This window comes from Nymphalis io, chromosome 10 (assembly GCF_905147045.1).
Source record: "Nymphalis io chromosome 10, ilAglIoxx1.1, whole genome shotgun sequence".
NCBI lineage: Eukaryota > Metazoa > Arthropoda > Insecta > Lepidoptera > Nymphalidae > Nymphalis > Nymphalis io.
In genome coordinates this window covers 10939356-10959975 of record NC_065897.1, presented here as the reverse complement: position 1 = coordinate 10959975, position 20620 = coordinate 10939356, and the positions used below count along the sequence as shown (strand labels likewise).

The following is a 20620-nucleotide window of genomic DNA, read 5'->3' as shown; positions in this document are numbered from 1 at the left end:
TTATGTTTCATATTTTGATACAGATTGCAATCTATGTCGCAAATTCTCCTAAACATCTTTGTGAACATCGAACATACAATTTAATAAAATATTAAATACTTAAAAAATGAATGGGTCGGCGGATGTCGGGCGGATTAGGGCTCTAGTCCAGCAAGCCCTGATAGCCCGATGGGAGGAAGATCTGGGGTCCCCCACAGTGGGCCTGGCGACAGTGGAGGCGGTACGTCCCCACTTGAGTCGCTGGGTCAAAAGAAAACGAGGCACGCTCTCGTTTAGGTTGACGCAGGTACTTACCGGGCACGGCTGCTTCGGTAAGTACCTGCACAAGATAGCACGGCGGGAAATGTCACCTTCCTGCCACGAGTGTGGTGCGCCAATCGACACGATGCAACACACCCTGACGGAGTGTGCCGCGTGGGGGCCCCAGAGGCTTTCTCTGGCGGCAGTTGTCGGCGGAGACCTCTCCCTGCCGAGCATCATCAACGCGATGCTCGGAAGCGATGAGTGCTGGTCGGAAATGGTCTCCTTCTGTGAAAATGTAATGTCGCAGAAAGAGGCCGCGGAGCGGGAGCGGGAAGAGTACGCCGCTACAAACCTGCTCCGCCTAGAGAATCCACATAGAGAATGGAGGCCTGAAGGTTACCGCTGGTTTTTAGTGGGTATTCCGTTGTTCGGGGCGCACTCGGCGCCTCGAACATCGGCCAGCCCCACATACCCGCCCACTATTCCCGTGGGGACTACGCGTAATGCGTTTTACCAGCGTAAAAAAAAAAATACTAAAAAAATGGATGCCGTTCTTCATAATTAACCCGTCCCGAATTTGTAGAAAAGAAACTAAGTGGATTCAGTGCGGGCGAGGCCGCGAGAGAAAACTATTGAATTATAAATTTAAATTAAGAACCAGATTTTATTATTTTTTAAACAATAAGCTTCCCACACATAGCTAGCCATACCACCGAGTGCTTATACATGATAGCACACGCTCGGCGTATTTTTCTTTTACAATCTTAAACATTTTATAATACCTCTCATTTTTAGGATTACATTTATTCAATGAACAAAGAGAACACTTATGGGATCACTCTCGTGTTTGACCGACAATTACAGCCTATATTCACATCTAGACGAGGTTAGTTGCAAATTGTTAATTAATATATATATACGAAATCTTACGTTATTAACTTAAGAGTTTAAGCAAAGGTCTAAACCAATGACAGTGACAGTGACAACAATAATTTATTCAACAATTTATTCATGTGTTTGAAACAAATATGACGAAATTTGACGAGCCGGTTGGTTGGTGGATGCTTGCCTTTCACGCCGAAGGTTGTGTTTTCGATTCCCACCCATGACAGATATTTGTGTGCATGAACATGTATGTTTGTCCTGAGTCTGTATGTAATTATCTATATAAGTATGTATTTACAAAAGAAAAATAGTATATGCAGTATATAAGTTGTCTGGTTTCCATAGTATAAGCTCTGTACAAGCTTAATTTGGGATCAGATGGCCGTGTGTGAAAAATGTCCCATGATATTATTATTATTATAATATTGTTTGAAACAAAACAAAACTCCAATTTCACGCATATAAAACGCAGGTCACAGGTTGTTAAATATATATAGGTAAGAATTTTAAATAATTTCTGCACAAATTGTAACCACGTAGAAGACGAGTAAAGATCCTACGAGCATTTCTACGTTCCATCGCAATGTCGACTCTATGAACGAAAATGAACTAACCCTCTTGTCACCGGAGCAAACAATAAGACCTTGTAGATATTAAATATTTAAAAAAAAATCTGCACTATTGCTTTAAGTTTTAAGAATTTCAACGACATACAATATTTTAAACAATAATGCTTAACGAAAGAATTGGAAAAAAGTTATTATGTTTTAGTCGCATGTTATATGTGTATGCATTGTCGTTACAAATAGATTTCAGGCGAAAACTGATGAAAAAAAAAGGAACTGTTGCTCGTGTAATTCGATACGAATAAAGTATTAGGTAAGTAAATAATTATTTATTCATTGTATGAAACGCTTATAAAGATTTTCGCACGAAGTTTATAAATAATTAATAATTTTATGTTTTATTAATTCTGATTACGTATTTATAATTGTTGTGACATGTCATTGTTGTTTCCCGTATATATCGGAGGAAAAATGAGTCATAAATGTAAGTCAACATAAAAAATCCTAATGATTACAATTTACAAGAATAAGGGGACACTTCAGTTTTATTTAAATATTTTGAATGTAGAGCTGCAATATTTTTATGTTTACCAATTTCATTTTCTAACAAAGTTTTCAAGAAACTTATTCATACAACATATATATGTATTATAAGGTAATATTCGATATAAATAAACTTGAATCATCAAAAAAAGAACAAACGAAATATTAGTCTATAAAACCGTTAATCTATAAATAATTTAATAAATATTTTTTATTTTTGATTTGAATACGAAAACACATTTCGCCTTTTATCTCCGTAGACGGCATTAAGCGGTTGTTTGTACAAAGGGAAGGCAGTGGAGGGTTTAAACCGAAGGAATGCAAATTCAGGTCGCCTTGCTTCCTAGGAACAAGATAGAATTCGATCTTACGGAAACGGATATTGCTTCAGGACACTCCCAACGTCTTTTATTTATCCGATGTACTTTGATTCTAAATTGACTTCGAGTTTCGCCATTACATTGAAAATGATATGCTTTCAATGTTTCTTTATTTATTATAAGGTTTAATTTTTCGAACCGGTGATAGATTTATGATAATCAATAAATAAGTGTAACGCTAAAAAAATATGTAATAAAGATTTTTGACATTGACGCTTTTCTCAAGCGTTAAAGAATTTAAATAATTATTTATTAACATTTATAAATTTAAGATCAGCTTTAAAATATTAAATTACAACATTAAATATCTATTTAGTAATATTACACGTATCATAACCTATAGTATAACCCTTTTTATATAAGATAATAGCAGACAATGAATTTTATGTAGTATCTGCTTGAAGTAATCTACCAAAAGTACTTTTCAAATATTTTATCACCTTAAACTTAGATTGTGATGCTGTCTAACAAAAACAAATCGGTCTGGCCGTTTTTGTGTATTCGGTATATATAATTAAAAAACATACGCGTCGATCGTAAAACATCCACCTATTGTTGAGGTCGTTTTAAATAAGTTAGCATCGTTTAATAAAATTATTATTTTAACTAGTTCTAACTAGTTTACTAATTTGAATATTAATAGCTCAATTGTATTAGGGCTGTATATGTGAAAGCAGCAGGTTCGATCGTAAGCTAGCTATAGTAGTACCCAATCATAATCATAGGAGTTATAAGAAGCTTAGCGCTTCGCTGGAGGGGAAAATAGAAATCTTGGTAATTCCTTGAATACAAGCATTCCCTAGCATTTTTTATTTTAAATTAATACTCAAGGATAAATATTTGATTTTCTCGCAGTACACATTATTGTTTTTCTCGCTCAGTTTTAGATAAACTTCGAACGAGCTTGAGTTATTAGCCGAGATGGCCCAGTAGTAAGAACACATGAATTTTAATTGATGATTGTGAAGCCAAACCCGGGCAAGCACCACTAAATTTTCATGTGCCTAATTTGTGATTATAACTCATCTCGTGCTGTGAAGGAAAATATCGTAAGGAAACCTGCATGTGTCTAATTTCATTGAAATTCTGCCACATGTGTATTCCACCAACCATCACTGGAGCAGCGTGGTGGAATAAGCTCCAGAATCTTCTCCTCAAAAAAAAGGGACATTCATAGGTTGTTATAGAAGTCAAGGCTATAAGCTAAATAATTATTACCTTTTAATACATATATTAAAATTTCGTCTATATTTTACGGGAATGAAAACGTCCATAATAGAATTATATTGTCATGGCATCAAACATAATTAAATAAAGCGAAAAGAAGGTACTAAAAACAACTTTACAATCTCAATAAATGTTGAGTACGTTTGGACAGAAAACCTTCAAAAGAAAATTCTAAATCACTAGTTGAGATGAAGACAATATGAGTAACATTATAATTAATTAATGATTAACGTATTTTTGTCTTATTTCATTACAAGAACATTTGATTAAAGAAAATATCTTTTAATAGGGAAGTGTTATAAATAATACTAGCACTTGTAGTATTAACATAAACTCGTTTATCTACTAACTTTTACGAGTGCAGATCATGATCCTGTATTCCAATCTTGGCACTACAGAAGGGATCTGTATCAGTCATTCCGAAAGTGTGCGAAAAATACATTTACTCACACATTCGGAGTGGATGTTCAAATGTGTGTGAAAGCATAGAAAAATCAACAGTAAAACACATGCACAGTTGAACACATCCTTCCATTAAATGTTCAAGAATTTGTCAAAATTAAGTTTCATCGAATTGTTCTAGAAGGGATGCTTTATCTTAAGGCGGAATTTATTACGGCTGTAATATGGATATTACTTCATAAAGTAACTACAGCGTCCCTAGGCTGAGTATAAATATTAAGTCAGTCAACCCTTCTAATCGCGAACCCCTTACATGTTAGTAATAAGGTATATTATCAACATGTAAGACGTGCGTCTTGTCAACATTATAATGTTCCTAATACTTGAATAACTGATGTTGTAAAGACCGATTTTGGCGATGGCAGCCATTTTTAAGAGACACTAGTTAATTGCGTAGCATATGATGGCAAATGACCGGAAAAAGTTGAGACCCAAGACTAGACATAGGCTAAATATATAAAGGCTTAAAAAAGCTATCCAAAGCACAGGAGTCTTACTTAGAAATTTTCGATAGAAAATTTCAAAAACTTTATACTAATACAACACGGGGCTTGAACCCAAGACTTCGGGATCTATATATTCCCCGACTACAAAGAATGCTGATTTCCCCTTTAAGAATAAAGGTTTGGAGCCAACTCTACTGTGCTTTTCCCGTGCGGCTTAGTGAGTACACATACTATACAAAATATATATTATAATTATAATATTAAACAGATTAAAAACATCGATAGTTTCAACTCACTGAGCCTGATCAGGGCTCGGCATATATTACCCTTATACATAAACTAAGATACACATAAGTTGGGTAAATTTCCAAACTAAATAAATCGAGTAAACATTACCCGAAGAGAATTAAGACAAATTTTAAAACAATCAAAACAATTAAATTAAAAATAAATTTTGAAACGGCTTTTCATAAATTCTCTCTTTCATTTCGGTTTCGAATATTATAATTTAATCTATAAGTGAAGTAAAATAACTTTGTAATTATCACATGCCCACTGTTGGGCTAAAACCTCAAATTATATTTTGACTTTCCGATACATATGGCATGGTAATATATATTTAGGTAATCAGTTCACACATCGCATAAAGCCAATGATAAATTATCCTACTGATATTATTACGAGATTTATGTTTCTCGAGAGAGGATAGGATTTAAAATGAGTATTTTCATCTTTGATACTCATCGAGAAGTTAATTTCCGTTTACTCGATAATTACAAATGTTTTAACTTACTAGTTAAACCTAAAGCTAGTTTGGAAGTAAATAATTGCTAAAGTTATGAGTAGAATGTTAATATTCATAAATATATGATGAATATTTTCATAAATCGTTTTATTTAAACAAGTCTGCTCAATTATTTTTTTTTATAAATGTTTGGGTTTTGATGGTTGGGGTTGATGTTTTTTTAGCACTAAGATGTTATGTGCCCTGTGGCTGTTATACTGGCTCAAACTCCTTCAAACTGAAACACAACAATACTGAGTAGTGTTATTTAGCAATAGAATAAGTGATGACTCAGTAATATCTACCTGGAAGAGCATAAAGCCCTACCAAGTAAATATTAACGTTTTGGAAAGAGTCAGTTGAAAAGTTACTGTTTAAATGTAAATAAAAGGTTTAATCTTATTTTCTCATTCAGCCTTTTGCCGTCCACTGCTGGGCGAAAGCCTCCCCCATAGAACGCCATAGAATTTTTTCATTACTTGGCTATAAATATAATACATATGAAAATTATAAAGTATGACTTTATAACTCACACGTACAAGTTTATACGTTGTATTTTTTGTTATCCTAACTAATATTATTAATGCGAATTTGTTTGTTTGTTACGCTGTCATATGTTAACTTCTCAACCGATCATTATGAAATTTCGCATACACGTAGGGTTTTGAAAATACACTAGATACGTGTCGCCTTTAGATCCCCCTCTCCCCTAAGATGGTGAAGTCGGGCAAAAAGTAATTATATATTTTTTTAGAAATCAAGATAGAGTTAGGTTTTTTTAAAAGAGATAAATCAAAACAACTATACAACAATAAAATAAATGTAGATCGACACGTACAATTTACACACGCAAATAGAACAAAGGAATCAAAACTGAGCAACCGAAATATTATTTATGTGATATCCCCTCGTCGAAAGACATTCCTAACAATAAATTAATCAATAAGATCCAATGTCGTCAAATTTCAAAATTCACATGTAAAGTCAAGTATCTGTATTGTAAAAAGAACAATATGTAATTTGCTTTTTAATTTATAAATAAACAATTATTATAACGTATGCTATGTGAACAATTGTTCGAATAATAAAAATAGGAATATTAAATCAATTTGTGTATTTGCATTATTTTAAATAACATTCAACGTTTCAATTAATACATGCGTGTATTTTGCATCTGAAATTGGAACCGGTGTCACCAAACCGATTGAGCCGAAAATTTTAATATAGTATAGTTTAATATATTACATCTCATTTTTATGACAAATTACTAAAATAAAAGTTTTTTTTATTATTATTAACGTATTATATTTAAAACTTAAAAAAAGGTGAGCGTTGAAGTTCATGTGCGCTGAAATTCTGACTGTTTTCATATAGAGTTGCAAAGATCACGATAAGTTTTTTTTTAGTCAGTTGAATAATTGGATTGAGAGCAGTAGTTTTTAAGCCAAAAAGTACTAATAGCAGCAGTAGATAAGGAATCGACGAAAAAGTAAGTTTGAAGAAACTGTTGTAATCTAAGTAATTACATTTTCTGTGTGCTCATTTTGTGAACTTATTTTGGAACTTATATCACATGGAAGAACTGAATACTTCTTTATACATTTAATGTGTTTATATATTAAGATATAAATTATCTAAGATGTTTTGATTATATACGAACTTTGTATATTATTTACGTAAATATATTTATGTAAAATATTACGTCCTTACATATGAAATTGGCGTTTTGTACGGATAGAATATAAAGTCATTTTTTTTTGTAAAATATATTTAATTAATCAAAGTATACATCCTTTTACTAAAAAACCATAGGGGCGAGAATAAATAAACTCTTTGAAGGCTGTTTGGACTGCCACATTATTGTGTCGGTTGAGCAAAGTAACACAGCAGTCGACGCGTGTTTGCAAGTTCGATTCACTCAATTCATGAGGTACCCATTGTTCAAGTTTTTTTTACTTTCCCGATTTGTTTCAAGTGGATTAATACAGTTTTATCACTTACCCCGAAGCCTGCAGCTGTCTCTAAAGTGCTTTGTGATGGATCCGCTTCCACAATAGCCTTTAATGCTTGATTTTCCACTTTGGTCTCCGGCCGTCTACGGGGTTGGTTCTGAAGGCCGAAATTTCCAGAACGAAAATGTTGAAACCAAAAACTTATCGTGTTTTCTTTTGCGACACCAGCGCCGTATACATCATTAATCCTTCGAGCTGTTTCTGCAGCACTGGTGCCACGGTAGAACTCGTACTCGTAAATATACCGATATTTCATGTTTTCCATTGTGCGGTAATAAGCGACGCCAAAGAAAAAAATAATGAGGAAAAAACAAATGAATGACTGTTTTCAAAACTTAAATGTACCGCCTAAATGAATTTATAAATTTGAATTTGGAATTCTTAACCAAAAAGGAGATATTTCAGATCAAAGTGACCAGTACGACAAAACACTAATTTCATATGTAAGGCCCTAACATTATATTCGCTACAAATTGTACCACGCATAACTAGTAAATAGTATGGATGATATTCATAGAACGATTTATTTCAGAACATTTTTACGTCCTTCAATACTTTTTGCTATAAAATAAGTTTTGAAGTTTATACGTAAGAAGAAATTTAGTAGCAATCGAACTTATTTTGAAGGGTGCGTGAAAAAAGTTTGAAGCAAAAATAATTCAAAGTACGGACCGTCTAGCTATATTAAAGTCGCATGTTATTAACAGTCCATATCTGTATCATTGTAATATGAGAGCTCTTATATATATAAATATATATATATATTTATTTATAATCTCTAATATATATATATATATTAGAGATTATAAATAAAAATCCATTTCGGAATTTAAAAACAAAATTCAGCAGTTAATTTATTATCTTAGACTGTTTTTAAATATATTATAGTAATTAAATAATTCCAGACTTATTTTTATATACACGCCTAAGCTCGCAAGGTTATAATAAAGTTACAAATATATTTTAATAAAATCAAATTTAAAAGCAAATAATTTTTTTATAACGTAAATTAATTGAATATCGTCACTAATATTGTAAATGCGAAAGTGGGTTTGTTTGTTTATCGGTTTTTTTTAGCGCTTTCAAATCTTAACTACTCAACCGATTATGAAATTTTTCGTACATCAAGGGTACACGAAGGAATAAAAACTAGTATTTTTATAAGTATTATTATAAGATCCTCTAGACCGATTTTGGCCAACTGCGCAGGACATATTATATATTTACTGGTGGTAGGGCTTTGTGCAAGCTCGTCTGGGTAGGTACCACCCACTCATCAGATATTTTACCGCAAAACAGCAATACTTGATATTGTTGTGTTCCAGTCTGAAGGGTGAGTGAGCCAGTGTAATTACAGGCACAAGGGACATAAAATCTTAGTTCCCAAGGTTGGTGGCGCATTGGCTATAAGCGATGGTTGACATTTCTTACAATGCCAATGTCTAAGGGCGTTTGGTGACCACTTACCATCAAGTGGCCCATATGCTCGTCCACCTTCCTATTCTATAAAAAATAATAAAATAAATAGTGCATGAGTATGTGGGCAAACACAGGTGTACTCTCTATTCCCTAACTCTCATAATCCGATGAATAACTTTTTATTGGCCCGACCTGGGATTTGAACCCAGGACCTCCGGGTCTACAACCTTTACATTTAGCCACTAAACTAACGAGGTAGTCAAAAAAATAAAATATAACATAGGAAATAAACTCATTTAAACTAAGATACTGCCAAAGGCTCTCGGTTTTATATAAGATAGTACTCATAAACACCACTTCGCAGAGGCACTCATTGAAAACCTCGTCACAAATCAGTTCAAAACACAAAGTGTTCTTATAGATAACGTACCATCCTATTTATCGGAAAATCAATTTAACACACATATAATTTGCTTTAATTAATCTATCTATTTATGTATTTTAATACATTTATCTATTTTACGCAAAACCAGCCAGAGCCATTTATGCAAATTCCAACAACAACTATACAAAGTTTCAATTCAATTACATTGTATGAACGCTTTAATATTTTTACTCTAAAAGTGCTATGAAACAATAAATATTTTTATAGAATAATATGTAAAAATAAACTATATAACTACTGTACTGTAACTAATAAACTATAATATATATATTTATTCACAAAAGAATTTAGTATATCAGCTGTCTGGTATCCATAGTAATAGCTCTGCTTAGTTTGGGATCAGATGGACGTGTGTGAATAATGTCCCAGTGTATATCATAAATATATTCAGTTAAATATATTAAATTATTATTGACTGAATAATTTGTTCTTCATATTGAACGACGCTTGATTTAGCACTGTCCAAAATAAACGTGAGACGCGTTAAAACATGAATATTCGGCACTCTGCAATATAAACCCATTGACTCAGATAGGTAGAGTAATCGTATGTGTATTTGTTGGTTGTGTGCATTGTGTGTGTGACTAAATCTGAGACTGAATTGACATTTTCGCTCATTCGGTGGGAGAAATAACCAGTTCGCACCGGCTAGAGTACAAATCACAGGTACCTCGCGCCATGTTGTATTTATATTTTCTAAATTGACATTAAATACTTTGTAAGCATTGGTAGGAAAATGAAATCTCTTATTGGCAATCTGGTTAGATTAAAACTATTTTGTATTGAATAAGCAATTTCGTTTATTTCTTTAATGAGATACTGAATGAAAAGTATAATCATATATTAAAAAAGTAAGTAGCATTCTACCATTCATGAAACTAATAAATTTGACCAGCCGTAATTATTATGTTAATCTTTTTATTTATGTTTTTTTGCAAATTTTGTTGGCTTTTACAACATCACCAGGCGTGGGGGCGAGTACTAGACTCCGACTTGAAGTTTAAGCCTTTTCATGCTCTGAATGTCGTCCATTCTGAGGGTTTAGAGTTTTTTTCTGTTTGAATAATTACTAGGCCTTACTGGCCTTTACAGCATCTAAAGTCTAATTATGTATGAACCCTATAATAAACATCGTAATCATTTAATAAGTTTCTCTATCGGTAAGGGATTGTAAAATACGAACTTAAATAGGGAGATGAAGAATATTTAATTTACGGTGTTGTTATCAGCTAAATACTTTTTTTTTAAATTAAAATTGAATAAGTCAAGACATTAAATTGATCATTGTACTTGTTTTATTACATTTTGCAGTACGGTGATGTGTGATAAAGACACTAGATGGGAGAAACAGCTCCAATATCCGCGTAATACCGTTCATTATAGTAACTTGAGTAAAGTTATAATAACAAGTAGGCGAGTAGACCTCTCGATACGACGCCAGCAAACTATCCCACTAGGTGAAAGTAGCAGTTAGCAATCGTAGCTAGAAGAGATCAATTTCCTTAGAAGCGTTCAAATAATGTCCCAACAGGTGTGGAAGCACTTTTATGCAACTAACAAATCTCTAAGAATTGATACCCAAATGTAAACATATCGAGGAGGTCATTAATCGCGTCAAAATCTTACCAGTGCGATTCAGATTGCATTGCTTAACGTAAAACGCCATCTCTTGGTAGGGATACGGAAAATTGGTGTTACAATTTTTAATAAAATTTAACACATTTATCCAATCAAATAATATTAATGTTTATTTCCAGGTGATAAATTAACATGATTTGAAAATTCCATAGCATTGAACCTAGTACATATGAAGAAAAGACAAAAAATATGAACTACGGTTTTCCTTTTTAAATCAATTCGCCGACCTTTTTAGTTGAAGTTGTAACTAAAACAATTACGCTTCGAACCTTGTATGACGTTTGTTTATTTATATAGGATTATAATTTTACCCACATTGCTTATTCGGGATTCGTAATGTACACTTATCTCTTAATTTATGGCGGTCCTGAGACATGTGGGGTCTAGTCCTATCTCTTATAAACAAATCCAAGCCGATTTACATCCCACCCTTTACTGACTTAGTGTCTAGTGATAACAAAACAAATCATGATTTTTTTAATAGTTTGATTAATAAGATCAGATCATCACCATCAGATATTCTACCGCAAAACAGCAGTACTTGGTATTGTTGTGTTCCGGTTTGAAGGGTAAGTGAGCCAGTGTAATTACAGGCAAAAGGGACATAACATCTTAGTTCCCAAGGTTGGTGGCGAATTGGTGATGTAAGCGATGGTTAACATTTCTTACAATGCCAATGTCTATGGGCGTTGGTGACCACTTACCATCAAGTGGCCTATATGCTCGCCAAGGCGGACTTCCTATTCTATAAAAAAAAACTTAGCATTGTAGTTCTGCGTGTCTTTCTAGATGGTTACTGCAATTATTGTACCGCTAAGTAACAGCTGGATTTCCAGTATATATGTAAATTATAATAATAATGTCCTCTCAACCGAATTTCGGCCACAGAGATTGCCGACTAATCACAAAGACGAGTTATCTGCACGGACATCAAGAATATCTAGTAGCAAATACTATACTATTAGGAAATATAAAGATATTAAATAAACAATAGCAAGGCAGTCAAATGTATGGATATGACTATGGATTTAAAATAAGTAATTAAGAATCGAATATGAAATTTATTGTTATTATTTTTGTTTTGCAGTAAGTATTTTACGTTATGTGTCAACACTATCATATATAGTCAAGAATATCATTAAATCTCGCTAACAATAAATAAATTAAATTTCTGAATGACATTGTAATAATTACATTACTTTAGTTCTAATCAATTTCAAGAAACAGTCGTCGACATAACTACACGTGTCATACGCTGGTTCCTTATTGATCCTACTGGTCGTACGCCATTCATCGACATTCATCTGGAACTAAATAATTAAAATTATTATTGATGATCGGTGATAGAACAATTTATAAATTAATATTATAAGTGCAAGATATTAATTATTAAATTTCAAAAAAAGTATAAGGTTAAAGTAGAACCAAACAAGTCGTTTGTTAAAACTTTACACTTGATGTTTACAAAGTTTAAGTTATACGCTTACTCGTAAGGCTTGTTTGCTTGTTATGAATTACATTTTAAGTTCAGCTCAAATTTGGTAACCAGTTTATTCGAGCAACATAAAATTGTTCTTTTACTATTTTTAAACTATTTTCATCGCAAAATAAACGTTTACAGTTCAACTTAGGTCTTAGTGACTTGTGTTAGCATTATTATTTATTGTTAATCTAATAATATTTGTATATATGTTATATTGAACATAGCTGGACTTCCCCTGTCTCAATTTTACGGCTATTTCTTATAGTCGATTCGGTATACTCCGAACGCTTCAGTTGGCTGTGATCTTTGGAAGAAGTCGGATAGTTAAATACATAACAGACGCTTAACGGATTATAAAATACAAAATATATATCTTTTAAACTCTTTTTTATTTTAATACCAATTAAGAATTGATAAAAATAAAAATAAAAACAAATACATTAAAATGTTTTTTTTTTAAATTGAAATGTAATAATAAAACAAGTATTTAAAGAAAATTAAAGGGTTGAATAAAAAATTAAAGAATAAACTTAAACAGTGTTTTTAATTCCTCTGCACCAATACATGCGTTATTTATTGTAATAATAATAATATCCTGGGACATTATTCACACACGGCCATCTGATCCCAAATGAAGCAGAGCTTGTGCTATGGAAACCAGACAATTGATATACTATATATACTACTTTTCTTTTGTAAATACATACTTATATAGATAATTACACCCAGACTCAGTGACAAACAGACACCTTCATATACACAAAGGTCTGTCCTGGGTGGGAATCGAACCCACAACCTTCGGCGTGAAAGGCAAGTATCTACCAACCACGCCGACCGGCTTGTCAAATTGTAACTAACAGTATATATAAAAACATTATATATATATTATATTTAATAACATTCGCTTATATTCAGCGTTTATTATTCGTGGAAAATCACAAGAACCAGATAAACGTAATACCATGTTGACCATGACTTATGGTAATGTAAGGATCCGCCCCAGTAGCAATTTCTTTAGCTGTGCGCCAACGTATGAATGTATGCAACAGCTTGAAAATTACAAGAATGTACTATATATTGAATCTGTTGCATCGATATTCAATACTTCTCCGATAGCAAAGCTCGTTTAGGTTGGTTGCAAGATTTCTACCATTAAAAATCAACTGTATTGTTGTATTCCAACTTGAAGGGTGAGCCGGTGTAAATAACAAGATAAGAGTCGAATTGGTGACGTAAATAATAGTTAACATTTCATGCAATGTCAATATCTATGGGCATTAGATGCGATTTGCACGATCGCATTTTTATTTAGAAAAAAAATAAAATTATATTAGATAAAACCATAGTTGGACAACTATGGTTTTATCTAATATTTATTATTAATTTAATGTTTATATAACAAAACATGAATTTAAATAATAGTACTGCTTTCGTAATGACCTTAGGCTGTTTATTGGAAAGTCTGGTGTATTTTTGTCTTCTAATTGACTTTCAGACTTCTTTTCATTTAGCTTCACTAAATGGTAATTAAGTGCTCCAATTCAAATTACTTTTTTGTTCTGTTTTCTTGAGTTAAAAATGTATATATGTTATGTATATTTATATTTAATTTTATATTTATGTATGTATACTTTTGTCTACTTGTATTTGTATGTTAATGTTATTTTTTTTTCAACTATAACTTTATCATTATTTTCAATTCGATAGGTTTAAAAATGGTTGCTTTTGGTAGCTCGCAAATAGCCATATTAACTTAAAAAAAGGAAACTTTGAAATCACAGACAGACTAAGATTTTATTTATTTATATAGATTGCACAAAAGTGTGCGTGAAATTAAATTCACTCGCTATTTCTGCCACAACATGACAATCCGACACCAACGAACACACGATTTCCAGGGCAACAATTTTATATGATTTCCAGGGCATTACATATACAAAACATTACCGATGTCATTATTCCTGGCACTGTAAATTAATTATAAAAATTATATATAAATACCATTATTAACCTGACCTGGAATAAAGCTCTTCGGGATCTGCAAGCAATATGAAACATAAAAAATAATGTTTATAGTTGTACTGAACAATTAGTAATTATATATTTGTATAAAAATATATATTATTTTCACCAACCCGTGTTGGAGCAGCGTGGTGATAAGCTCCAAAACCTTCTAAAAAAAGGGAGAGGAGGCCTTAGCCCAGCACTGGGACATCCACAGGCTGTTACTGTTACTATTTTTAGTATACGACGAAAAGTATTGTCGTTCGCCTTTATATAATTTATTCACAAAAACTCCATGTATATGATGTCGAGAAATATATTAAAAACAGATATTTTTTAAAATTATAGTGTACTTGAAATATATTATACACGAGCGATTACGATCACGCGATATGATCTTGATTATAAATAGAAAAATATTTTTACGAGGTGTAAATGATTACTGCTTGTTTTCGCTAACATTCAACTAATAAAAATATTGAAATGTAATTTAACAACTGTATACATTGTTCAAGCTAATAACTCAAACACTTCCTTTACTGCTAACAGACCGTATGCTCATATGGCTTAGTTATAAATGAGCTACGGCTCAAATTACTGACAAATTGCGTTGGAGACCAATTAAGTGATGTGATTCATTAATGTACAGCGCATTGATCATGACCATAAACAAATAAAATAGCTATTCTACTGACAGTGCTAAGGTTTGTTGGTAAAGAACAAAATCGATCGGCTATCAGATAAATAATCAGCTTTTAATACATAAAACATGTGAATCTTAACCGATGATCGTAGGTTCAAACCCGGGCAAGCACCACTGAATGTTCATGTGCTTAATTTGTGATTATAATTCATCTCGTGCTTTACGGTGAAGGAAAACATCGTGAGGAAACCTGCATGTGTCTAATTTCACTGAAATTCTGCCACATGTGTATTCCACCAACCCTCATTGGAGCAGCGTGGTGGAATAAGCTCCAAACCTTCTCCTCAAAAAGAGGAGAGGAGGCCTTTAGCCCAGCAGTGGGACATTCACAGGCTGTTACGGTTACGGTTACGGTAATAAATAAATTACAATTTCATACCAAATCATCAAAATCGGTTTAACCAGTTAACCGGCTTAACGAGCCGCAAAAGCGTAACAGACGTAAATAGTTGCTTTTGCATTTATAATATTAGTATTTATTTATAAATGCTAAGCGTCTTTTCTTATTATTGAGAACTTACCAACAAGCGACCTATTTGCTTGTATATATTTATATCTTGTATAATCAAAATATAAAAAATTACATAGTGTTATTTATTAATTAATATAATTGAAAAAACATATTATTCTGTTACTTAATTCTACGATTACATTTCACATTATAGCTTTAGTATTTTATTATATATAAACATATTTCTTTATATATTCATACTTTCTTTGTTTTACGTTCATACGAAAGCTACTATGGCAACAGACAAATCAATGAGCGGAAATACTGAAGGGCTAGATTTTACATTACATTTGAAAGTAAGTTTATCATTGAACGACTTTATCGAAATAGCGACGAAAACGTTTTCAACATAGTCCGGGCAAGTACCACATACTTTGTGTGCTTAATTTATGAATATAATTCATCTCATGCTGGTGGTGATGAAAGACATAGTGATTCTACATATCCAGGGACTGATAGTCTGCTACAAGTTTAACTTCCACCTACTTAGCTAAGCGTGTGACCATGAAAAGAGTGGCCACAGGAAAATATTTACCAACCATACGTTACTCTTCCTTTTAGCATGCTATCGTTTTATAAATACAATGCATTTTATAGATGTCTATATATGTATTTACGTAAAAAAGTAACCGACCATCGAAATATTGGAGTGTAGGACGTACCATTCTCTACAAATTTTAAAACTCAAAAATCTCAATTAAATGTTTAAGTTTAATCAATGGAAACAATGAAAATTGATTTGGAATTTATCCTAGTTCCCTGATAAATTCCAGATATCCTTTTGTTAAAGATTTTATATAGAAAGACGTTATCAAGATGGTTATTGTAAAATACGGGTAGGCAAAGAAACATACGTCAATTATTAATACTAATTTTGACAACAGCTTGTTTGCCTTATAGTAAATAGAAAAAGCATACATCTTAATTAATAATTGATTAAAAATACTGTCGTGTTTAAAAACAGTGTCGAGTAAGTGAATAAAATTATTAAGAATATATTTTTCCGTTCTCAGTGAAGAGTATGGAAGACGTTTGGGTAGAGCTTCGAGCGCCACGGTTTGTGGTGCACGGCCATAGCGCTTTGATGCGCTGTGAACACAATGTCGACCCCCGAACTTTGTATAAGGTAAGCTTCTTGTTTATAATAATACACTTAAACAGGCAGTTTCAGGCGACTTATACATATTCTGCATGAAAAAGATGATGTGATAACAAAAGCTCAAACTCCAAATGCTGGGAAGAGACTGATACAGATTCTACATTTACACTGTCTACGCCATCTGGAACGGACATCACGTCCGTAGACGAAACGTAGCAAGCCATGCTACGATTCGTCTACGGACGTGATGTTCGTAGAAAATAACGTCGGTGTAGCATAACTTGCTACATTTCGTCTACGGACGTATATCGAACGCATGCGCTTCGCGTACGACTTTCTCAAATTTGACAACCGAGTCCTTCACAGTGGTTCCCATATTCTCTTCTGAATCACATTATTGCCGACTATAGAAATCTTCTAGTCTGAAAAACAACAATAAAAAGCTGATTGGAATATTTAAGGTTATTTAAACAAGCTATTCTTTGGATTAACCTCAAACTACATACATTCAAATCATATACATATCCAAGGCGTGAAGAGGCATCTTGCGGGCCGGCAAGACGGGGACGGCTAGTACAGAACATTTTTCCCAACTGTACTGGCTGTCGTCGCGTTTTACTCTACTACCACTTACCATCAGGTGGAGTAAATTCATTTGCCATCCCAGCGCATATAAAAAAAAATTAAAAAAAGTAGCTATATGTAGGTATATGAGACTGTTCCTAATGAGAACATTTTATGTTATACTGTTCGGGAACGTTTAGGTTGACGGGGAAGATTATTTCACAATTATTAATTTACCAAAATCTTATAAATAATATTCACACTGGAAACGTGTGTACGATATGACTCGTACATAAGATGACTTTGATGGATGCTTTGTAATAATCCTAGTGAGTTAAAAATATGCAAAGAATAGAATAAAGATGAATACTATTTAAGAAACCTTAAAATGTAATGAGTAATATAGTTTCATCTACACATTATACAAATATACACCGTTATATTAATTTTAATTTAAAAAATGTTTTTGCAGCGTTTTTTAAATACGAATACTTAATAAAAGATCGTTCTTACAAATCCTTTAGATAATGACTTCTAAACGCGCGTAGCATAAACTGTAAATAATTTTGCATAAAACGTAGTTTCGTATGTGGGAATCTCAAATTGTTGTAAGGCTATACAAGAACATAAAGTCTTCTATTTTACGCGAAAACTGAAAGCGCTTTCATAAATATTTTGTGGACAAATTATTCAGAATATCATAAAGTACATGAACCATTACAGCCCAATAGCTAGAACGTGTGAACTTTAACCTGATTTTGTGAGTTCTAATCCAAATTAATTTTCATGTGCGTGGTTTGTGTTTATAATAAATATATCTCATTTACTGATGAAAACATCGTGAGGAAACCTGTTTGTTTCGGGTAAAATTATGTCTTATGTATAATCAACCCACTCTGGGGCAGTATCGTGAAACAACCTTCAAAACTTCAACAGGAAGAGAAGAGGCTCAGTGTTGGGGTAAAAGTAAAGGTGATATCCCACCTCTGGGCTAAGGACACCTTTCCTTTTGAGTAGAAGGTTTGGAGCGTCTTTCACCATACTGTTCCAACCCAAGTTGGTGGACACATGTGGCAGAATTTCAATGAAATCACACACATGAAGGCTTCCTCTCAATGTTTACAATCATCGCCGAGTACGAGATGGATTATAAATACATATTAAATATATGGAAGTTCAGTGGTGTTTGCTCGAGATTGAACCTGCAATCTTCGGTTAAGATTAACGTGTTCAAACCACTGGGCTATCTACACTCTATTTCAAAGTAATTGGATAATATTCCGGCGAGATACATTAGAAAGATCTGATATAAGATATAATGTGTATCTAAAAATAATAATTGGAAAAAATACTGGTTATATTTATTGATTATTTTTTATGGTAAAGTTGAATGACATTAAATAAGATGACAATGCTGATATAGAAATGTAGAATAATTCTGCGGCCTGGTAATCAGTTCTTTTGAAAATGAGAACAGAATCGTTAGTCGTTCATGACACTTTACGTGCTTCTGAAAAAGTATTATTACCAATTTTCTCAGTTGTTACTCGGATTTTCATGATATCAAAATCCAGGGAACCCTTCTTATCTACAAACACTAGTCCAACAAGTCACATAGAAAAGTTTCTATCTCAATATCGAAATAGACGAAGACGTTTTTATTGTTCGTGAAATATAAAAGTTGAAATAATCTAATGTAACGAGATAGAAAATGAAACGCAAGATATAAATCCCCCGTCAGATATACTTCGCATCACGAATTACTCACATTGAAAAGACAAGGAGATAAATATAAAAGTAAAGGCTATCACACACACAGATACATCATGTAAATAGATAGGTTGCTCTATTACAAAAGACACTTTTAGTTACAGAGATAATAAAAGAGCCAACTAAACTTGAAATATTATACAGAAACAGGAGATAAAAATCTTAAAGAACAAGTACTGGTCTTATTTATATAAAAATGCTTATATATCTATTAAGCTCACCTTGACACTGTTAAGCCGATCACTTTGGATACATATTTGTATGTTTTCATAGAAAAGAAAATATCCATTTTATTATGACTCCTCGTATTAATATAAAATTAAAAAAAAGATTTAAGAACAATTTAAAAATGTAAGTACTTGCAATATTGTGTACATCGAGATCTCTTTTATAAAATCCTGGAAATTCCGTATATATTATGTCATTTTAAAGAAACAAGTAAATACGTTTACTCGTTTATACTTGTTTGAATAAAGAACTTATTATTTATTCAAACGAGTCATAAAGAAGCGATTTCGTTTGTAAAACAGGATCTCAGAAAGCGTTTCAACATTTTCCAGTAACAAATTTATAAATGCGAAATTGTTGATAAACTAGAATATCTATCCCGATATAAGTAAAGATAACATGATGACTGTCTTAAGATTCTGCAAAAAAAAACTTTTGTAGCTAACAAATGTAGGCAATTATAAAGTTATTAGAAAAGTAGATTCGCAGAATATTCTTTATTTATTTATAATAATTTGTAAGCTAACAACAGTTTTGTAAGCTATATTTTAGTTTTTTATTTGATTGAAAATAATTATATTTTATTTTTTAAATTCCACACACTTTTTAAAAATCTGTATATGTCTTAATACATTATCTGATATACCTGGTATAGTTTGCTAAAATGTCCGGAAGGCCCATTTTTTCTAAAGCGTGATATAATTTCTATCTCTTCAAAATATACAACATAAAATAAACACAGATCCTGTTATGGCGAGAAATTGATAGTGTAAGTAATGTCAGTTGTCTAAAAACACAAAAAGAGTGCAACTAGACAACCACACACCACCACACATTACTACCTAGATTAGTCTGTAACGCCTATTTGCACCTATTTTTTTTTTTATTTATTTCGCCTACATAATATATATAAATCTGTGTTTTTTTAATATTGCTTTCATATGCTTCTACAAAACACTGTTTTTTTAGATTTTGCACTTTTAATCATGATTAATTCAATGGAAAACAGTAATTGTCTCTATTTCATAAATATTGTATTTTTAATATCAACATATTTTGTATACTACTGTTGTTTTCCTTGAATAAATGAAAATATTATATTTAATTTAAATAATAATAATAATAAATAACTTTATTCACCAAAAAGAAACAAAAACAAAAAAATTAAGGTACAAAATCATAAAAAAAGAGTTAACAATATCATAATT

The 20620-nt window shown here is 32.2% G+C and overlaps 1 protein-coding gene across 1 annotated transcript in view; it reads left to right on the top strand.

Annotated features, from left to right (window-relative positions):
• Positions 1–20620, top strand: part of LOC126771157 (uncharacterized) — an 83176-nt gene that overhangs the window by 36323 nt on the left and 26233 nt on the right. Inside the window, exon 2 of the mRNA XM_050490913.1 lies at positions 16765–16877. Within this exon, the coding sequence (XP_050346870.1) occupies positions 16765–16877 (113 nt within the window). The remainder of the gene's footprint in view (positions 1–16764; positions 16878–20620) is intronic.